We start from the raw sequence: 8,171 nt of genomic DNA on the forward strand, positions 1-8,171 counted from the left end.
CTGAGACAGAGGGATTGTCCTGGGTCATCCAGATGGGCCTGCTATAATTGCAAGTGTCCTTCTAAAAGGGGGCAGGTGGGGTCAGACACAGAGAGAAATAGGGGATGTGACACTGGAAGGAGGGACTGGAGTAACTGAAGAGGGAACTTGAGCAAAGGAATGCCTGCTGCCTCTGGAAGCTGGGAAAGCAGGAGACAGATTCTCCCCTGGATCCCCCAAAGGACGCAGCCCTGCTCACACCTTGACTCACACCTGGTGACCCTGATTTTGGCTTCTGGCCTCCAGCATAGAGGAGAACAGACGTGTATGGTTTTAAGTCACCAGGTTTATGTGCTTGTTACAGCAGTCCTAGAAAACTGACTCGTGAAAGGCATCCTATCATTCTATGTGATTTGGTTTCATGACAAAATGAGTTTCAAGCCAGATCCTTGGGCCATTCTTCTCTATGGAGAAGACTTAGGGCATTCATGTCACTCATGAGAAAGGCTGAGTATCCTTAGAAGTCCATCAGCAAAGGTGAAGGAGTCCTGAGCCCGGCAGCAGGATTTGCTCATTGGCAGCAAGGCCCTTGGGGTGTGTTTGAGGACACATGTGACTGTGTAGCTATGGGGTATCCAGCCCAGGGCCTCTGGTCTACACCCAACGAACTCAGCACATAGGAACTGGAGGACACCAGGAACTTTCTCCCTGCTCGGTGTGGACTGTGTGAGCTCAGAAGAGATGCTAAAACTCCTGTGTGATGAGGCCTCTGCCTTACAATAAGGATACATAAACACTCACATCAGCAGAGAGGACACTGAGTTGCAGGGGCTGACCTGGTGGAAATATTTACACAAAGGAAAGACCACCAGGGATCTGGAGATCTGGAACTCATCTCTTCAGATGGAAAGGTGACATTTTTCCAAGGCTTCTTTTTCTTTTGAGTGTTTTGTATTCCAGTTCCCCAGAGAAAGAGAACTATCAGGATAGATGTGTATACATATCTATGTGTTATATATGTATTAGTATATATCATATAACATATGTAATAATGTTACAGTATGTTTTGAATTCACCTTTTTACTGCTTGTTTCTATTTTTTTTTAAATGCACAATCTCATCACACATATAACATTTTTTCCTTGGTACTATAATAGTAGTCTCGTAGCTAAAGACTAAGTAACACCAACTACTAAGCGAATGAGATACAAGATGTGTAATTTCGTTTACAAATTGAAATGACTTTCCCTTTTGGCACTGGTTTTAAAAACAAAGAAAAGGTTTGAAATAGTATCAAAAAGGAAAATCTTGCTTGACACTTAGTAGGAGTTTATTAAATATTTGTTGAGTAAAAAACTCAATGTAGTGAGCAAATAATGTTCCTGTGCAATTACAATATACTATAGATTATAATGCATTACTTTATACTGTTGCATTTTACATAATGTAATACGTCTGCATCCAGCTCTGCCTCTCCCTAGACTGAGGGCTCTTTTAGGCTTACAACAGTGTTCTTTTTAGGTTCCGAGATTCACACCAAGTTCCTTAGCTAGGGCTCAGTGAAGATGTGATGGATGGAGGAAGGAGGGAGAGAGCATGAGAGGCAAGAAGGGAGAGATGACTGGAAGGAAAGAAGGGAGGGAAGACCTGGGGGAGAGAGAGAGGAAGGAAAGAGAGAGAAAGATCCAGAGAAGAAAAGTGCATTCCCAGGGCCCCGGTCATCCTCTTTGGACTTGGAGAAGCTGGCATCCTGTATCCCAGACTCTGGTGAGAGACCTCTGGGAATCTGCCACAGTGGAGGGCACCAGGGAGATAAAGCTCCCGCCTGGCTTACCACTGGCCCCGCACTCAGCAGGAGGCACAGCTCCAGTCCCAGCTGCAAACAGGGCATCCCAGGCTGACAGTCTGCAAGCAAGGTAAGAGGAGCTGTCTTTCCAGCAATGTTTTCCAGGAACAGGTGGCAAGAGCCAGGGTAGCGGAAAGGAGAAAGCATGCAGAGCGTGGAAAGCCAAAGCAAAGGGAGGCTGTGACTGGAGGAAGGGGCCTGGAGGGCGATGGGGCGGAGGTGGGTTTACAGTCCCAGCAACCTGGTCCCACACTGAGTCCATCCACTGCCCACACTGCCTCCTTCCCTCAAAGCCTGGACCAACAGCAGTCAGGGATGTCAGGATCCATTCCCAGGCAGGAAGTGTTCTCTGTCCCAGGTGCGGGGAGACTGGTGTTGAGCCAGAGGGTGACACTGGGTTTGTCACCATGTACATGTGTTTGTTCATTTATGCAGTGCCGTATGTGCACTTGTGTTTGTCCATATTCATTTCCTGAAGCTGTTGTGACAAAGTCCCACAATCGGGTGGCTTTAAACAATAGAAATTTATTCTCTCACAGTTCTGGAGGCTAGAGTCTAAAATTAAGGTATTGGCAGGGTCATGCTCCTTTCAAAGGCTCTAGGGGAGAATCTTTCCTGGAGTCTTCCAGCTTCTGGTGGCCTCAGGCATTCCTTGGACTCTTCCTCTGTCTTCACATAGCCTGTGTGTGTCCCCTCCTATTCTTGTAAGGACACAAGTCATTGGATTTAGGGCCCACCTTTATCCAGGATGATCGCACCTTGATCCTTACCTTAATTACATCTGCAAAGACCTTATTTTCAAATAAGGTCACGTTCTGACGTTCCAGTGGATGTGAATTGGAGGGGGTGCTATTCAACCCACCATGATACCCTTGTTTGTGTGTCTCTGGCTTATCTCAATCCCACACAAGCCCCAGGCACCTGGTTCGTGCTCAGTAGAGGGGTAAAGAATGAGCAACAGTGTCTCTGTTCCTGGCCAAGTGTCTCTTGGGTTTCACTGCCAGTGTGTATTTCAGAACCCGTGTACCTGCGTGTTGGTGCTCGCTCTGTCTGCTTATCCTCCTGGGAGCCCGGCTTGAGTCTCAGACACAGGTGCATAAGCAGAGAGAGCTGAGTGGGTTGAATAGTGTCCCCTTGGGGAGGAAGGATGGAAGGGCATAGGGGCAGGATGTGGGAGGCAGCCGGAGCGTGCCCTGGCTTGGGGTTCTAGCTGAGAGCCCATAGCTAGGATGAGGGCCTGACCTTTCTCCTCCCTTACATCACACCTGTACAGGTCACTTGGAGACCCCCACCCCATGGAGAGTATTGCACAGGGGCTGTTCTGGGAAGCGTGACACAGAACAAGTATCAGACAGAGACAAGGAGCCAAGAGAGACCCCATTTTTTGGTACCGTTTATACATTTTGAAGCACATACCCTGGCCTGTTTGTAGCCAGGAAAGAGGAAGAGGTGGACTGCCCATGGGAGTGGGAGTACGTGCTGGGGTAGGGGACATTCACAGTGTAGACAAAGGGTACCCTAGAACAGGGATTGACACCAATACGCATCACCTGGAAGAGAAGGGTGAGTGACAACGAGCCCAATAACAACAATAAAAAGTGACCGCAATGCCAGCTAACATTCCTTGAGAACTTTCTCTGTGCTAATCACTTGGCATCAAATTGCTGGGCTTCAGAGGGGAGGGGATGGGGGAATGGGATAGGTTGGTGATGGGTAGTAAGGAGGGCACATGTTGTAATGAACACTCGGTGTTATACACAAGTAATGAATCATGGAACTTTACATCAAAAACTAGGGATGTACTGTATGGTGACTAACATAATATAATAAAAAATATTATTATTTAAAAAAATCACCACAGGGAACTTTTGAGGGCAGTTCTCTGGTTATCCCAACACGTGGTGAGGACCCAGCATTTGAACCATGGGTTGACATAACTCCACAAGGGGCATGTGTCTCAGAAGATGGACTCTGGCAGCCAGCAGAGAGGTGGAGTCGAAAGGGGAGGTGGGCAGGCACAGTTCACCAGGACACAGGGAATGAGGCCAGACCCAGGGCTAGCCATGGGACAGAGAGGCCAGAAGTAGGGGCCAGAGATGGTGGCAGAGGGATGAGGTAGAGGAGGGAGTTGAGACGGTACCCCTGGAACTGCTGGGCTGCCCCAGGCCATGTAACCCACAAATGCTGCTTTCCTGTATGAGGGACCCCATTCTGACACTCAGCCCAGTAGTCCATTTATTTAAGGTTTGTACTTTTTTTTTTTTCCTGTTTAAGGAACTTCTTTCCTGCTCTTAGAGCACAAAGATCCTATTACACTTACTCTCATTAACTGTAGTTTTATCTGTCACAATTATGTTATTAACCTATCTTGATTCTCTTTGCGTTGGGATATGGAGAGTCTAGTTTTGGTTTTGTTTGTACAGAGAGATACTTTCCTCAACAGCATCCCCTAAACAATTCATCTCTTTCCCAAAGAGCTGTGGTGTGACCGTTACCTTATACAAATGGCCGGCTCTGTTTTGGAGGTCTGCATTTGGAACGACTGGTCATCTGTCTGTCCTTGCACAATCCTACACTGCTTTATTTCCCAGACTCTGTAGAATGTCTCCATATCTCAGAAGGCAATTCCCCCCCCACACCTTCTTTCACGCTTCATTTCAAGACTGCCTCAGTGATTCATGGGTCATTATTTTTTCATAAACATTTTGGAATAAGTTCATCATCTTTCTCAAGCAATCCAACTGGATATTTCTGAGAAGATTATATTGCATATATAGATTAAATTTGGGGGAGAATGAACATATTTCTGATATTGTCTCTTCTTTTCATCCATTTATTTATATGACCTGTCATGTTTTCTATCTAGTAGAGGTCTAATTGTTCTCCATGAAGCTCTTGTGTGTTCTTGTTTAAAGTAATCCCTAGATTGTTGGCAGGTTTTGTGCAACTTTGAGCGGTATTTTATTTTGTAATATTTTATTAATTAATTTCAAACTTATGAAAAAGTTGCAAAAATAATACAGAAAATTCTTATCCTCCCATCGCCAACCCCCTCTAATGGAAGGATCTTACAGAAGCCCAGGACAATGATCAGACCCAGGAAATGATCATTAGTATATAACACTATATAGCAAGCAACAGATCTTACTAGAATTTTTCTGGCTCTCCACTAATATCCTTTTTCTATCCCAAGACACAATCCATTTCATTTAGTTATTTCAACTTTTCAATATCATGCACTTCTTAGTATTTCTTAATTTTCCTTTTAGCCTGAAGATTAATGAGTGTCAGGGATGTCAGGATCCCTGTGGCAATGTCAAATGGTTCAACCTAATATTTACATTCTAAGTATTTGGGAATTTTGAGGTATCCTATTCTTATTAAGTTCTAGTTTCGTTGCCAAATGGTCAGATGCTTCGGTCTTTGTAATAGTGGTACTTGGGAATGTACCGGCACTTCCTTTATGACCTCACACAGCGTCCTTTTTGGAGATCATTACATTCTCTTAGTGTCTGGGTTTTTTTTTTTTCTTTGTTTTTGTTTGGTTGGTTGGTTGATTTTGGTGTAGCGAATAGGAGTATACATGTGTCTGTGTGTATTTGTACAGATTAAATATACATATATAAGTATACATATATATTAGGTATGTACATTAATATATATATGTAACACCTCAAGTATTAAATAAGGTGACAGAATTAAGTCCTAAAACACCAGTAACTACAAAAGAGGTAAATGTATTAAATACTCAATTAAAAGAGAGATACAACCATAGGTTGCTGCATTTTAAGACAATCTGATTCTGGCCATTCATGCCTGTCCTCACTCTTAACTTGTCCAGTGTTTATCATCTATTCCATGCCCCCACAGAAAGTACATTATATGTATAATCTTATTTAATCCTCATAACAACCTTGTCAGCTAGATATTATTATGATCAACTTCCTTTTAGGGATGAGGAAACTCAGGCTCAAAACGATTAAGGAGCCAACCCAATGTTGTTGCTGTTGGTGTAGATGTTGGAAGCACTGTTTTAAAACAACTTCTCAAATTTATTTAATTCATGTGGATAACATGGTAGAGTTTTGTCATAAAAGAACAAAAGCCACCACGTAATACCTGCTAAGCCTTGCAAACAACTCAGAGTTGATGCAGCAAACTGGAGATAGTGATGCCAAGATCTGCATTGACATTTCAAAGATGGAATTCCAACCAGCACCAGATTGTCCCAATTTGAAAATTTTTATTGCAGACCCTTGCATAATAATTAAAAAAAAAAAAGAAGACTGAATTGTTGCTTTTTTTTTTAATTTTCCATTCCTGCTTAGAAACATGTCTGGAGGCACTGACAAGATCTGAAGAGGAGGGGCGCCTGGGTGGTGCAGTCGTTAAGCGTCTGCCTTTGGCTCAGGGCGTGATCCCAGCGTTATGACCCCACATCAGGCTCCTCCGCTATGAGCCTGCTTCTTCCTCTCCCACTCCCCTTGCTTGTGTTCCCTCTCTCTCTGGCTGTCTATCTCTGTCAAATAAATAAATAAAATCTTTAAAAAAAAAAAAAAAAGATCTGAAGAGGAACTCAACCCAGGTGTGGCTGAATAGAGACCCTGAGCTCCTTCCACTGAGATTTTAAAATAGTAGCTATTATTATTATTACTATTACTATTACCATCATTTCCTGAGTTCTTACTATGTGCCAGGCCCTGCACTATGCACTTGAAGTGTACGATCTTTGTGAACCCCAAGCAGCTCCGAGGAGCGCTGCCAGTCATCATGAGCAGCAGGTGGCGGAGGGACTGGCCATGGCCTGCAGGGGGAGGGTCCCCTCTCCCCCCGGAAAGTCCTCCCAGGCCCATGGGTTCAGCGCGGACCTGGAGCAACTGCCCACCAGTCCGCCTTCACTCTCTCCCAACCCAGGGATGGCTGCCACTCTGGGTCTAAACCACAGCTCCATGTCTGAATTCATCCTCGTGGGCTTCTCCACCTTCCCTCCACATCTCCTGCCCATCTTCTTCCTGCTGTTCCTGCTCATGTACCTGTTTACGCTGCTGGGGAACCTGCTCATCATGGCCACTGTCTGGAGTGAGCGTGGCCTGCACACGCCCATGTACCTCTTCCTGTGCGCCCTGTCCATCTCTGAGATCCTCTACACCTTGGCCATCATCCCACGCTTGCTGGCCGACCTGCTCTCCACCCTTCACACCATCCCCTTTGCGGCCTGTGCCAGCCAGATGTTCTTCACCTTCATGTTCGGCTTCACCCACTCCTTCCTGCTCACAGTCATGGGGTATGACCGCTATGTGGCCATCTGCCACCCCTTGCGCTACAACGTGCTCATGAGCCCCTGTGGCTGCACCTGCCTGGTGGCCTGGTCTTGGGTTGGTGGCTTGGTCATGGGGCTGGTGGCTTGGTCATGGGGCTGGTGGTGACCATGGCCGTTTTCCATCTCACCTTCTGTGGACCCAATGAGGTCCACCATTTCTTCTGCCATGTGCCGCCTCTGGTGAAGCTGGCCTGTGGAACTGATATACCACTAGTGGCCCTGGGTGTGGGCCTGGTGTGTATCACCTCCCTGCTGGGCTGCTTTCTCCTCATCTTCCTCTCTTATGCCTTCATCGTGGCCACCATCTTGAAGATCCCCTCTGCTGAGGGCCGGCACAAAGCCTTCTCCACCTGTGCATCCCACCTTACTGTGGTGGTCATGCACTATGGCTTTGCTTCTGTCGTCTATCTCAAGCCCAAGGCTCCCCAGTCTCTGGAAGGAGACACCCTGATGGGCATCACCTACACAATCCTCACGCCCTTCCTCAGCCCCATCATCTTCAGTCTTAGGAACAAGGAGCTGAAGACCGCCATGAAAAAGACCTTCGTCAGCAAACTCTATCCCCAGAGCCCCTGAAGTGGCTTCTTTTGTGGCAGAGGATGTGTTGGGTAGAGTCACCTCAGGCTTCCATCTATAAAATGGGAATGATTCTGCTTCAGTGGTGATGATCTTTTTTTAAGATCTTATTTATTTGAGAGAAAGAATTCATGAGCGGGGAAGGGGCAGAGGCAGAGGGAGAAGCAGACTTCCCTCTGAGCAGGTAGCCCGATGCAGGGCTGGATCCCAGGACCCTGAGATCATGATCCGAGCCAAAAGCAGATGCTTAACTGACTGAGCCACCCAGGCGCCCCTGGTGATGATTATTGGTTGTGAATTCCCCCACCTGCCTTCTTGGCAAGTACTCTAAATTCTAAATGTTTGTTTTCTCTCCTTTCCCCCAGTCTCAGTGACCTCATTCCTCCTGTATTCACTGGAGTCACAGCCTCCCAATGTATGTCAACTTCCTCTTGGTTGCTGTGCCCGAGG

At 46.2% G+C, this 8,171-nt stretch overlaps 1 protein-coding gene across 1 annotated transcript; it reads left to right on the forward strand.

The window, feature by feature from the left end:
- The first annotated feature begins 6,741 nt into the window (after window positions 1–6,741).
- LOC123780024 (olfactory receptor 10H1-like) lies at window positions 6,742–7,721 on the forward strand. Its single transcript, XM_045778786.2, is given in 2 exon segments — window positions 6,742–7,203; window positions 7,206–7,721. Coding segments are annotated over 2 exon segments (978 nt in total).
- Window positions 7,722–8,171: the final 450 nt, after the last annotated feature.

Source organism: Ursus americanus, chromosome 14 (assembly GCF_024610735.1).
Source record: "Ursus americanus isolate L20-20 chromosome 14, mUrsAme1.1.p, whole genome shotgun sequence".
Taxonomy (NCBI): Eukaryota; Metazoa; Chordata; class Mammalia; order Carnivora; family Ursidae; genus Ursus; species Ursus americanus.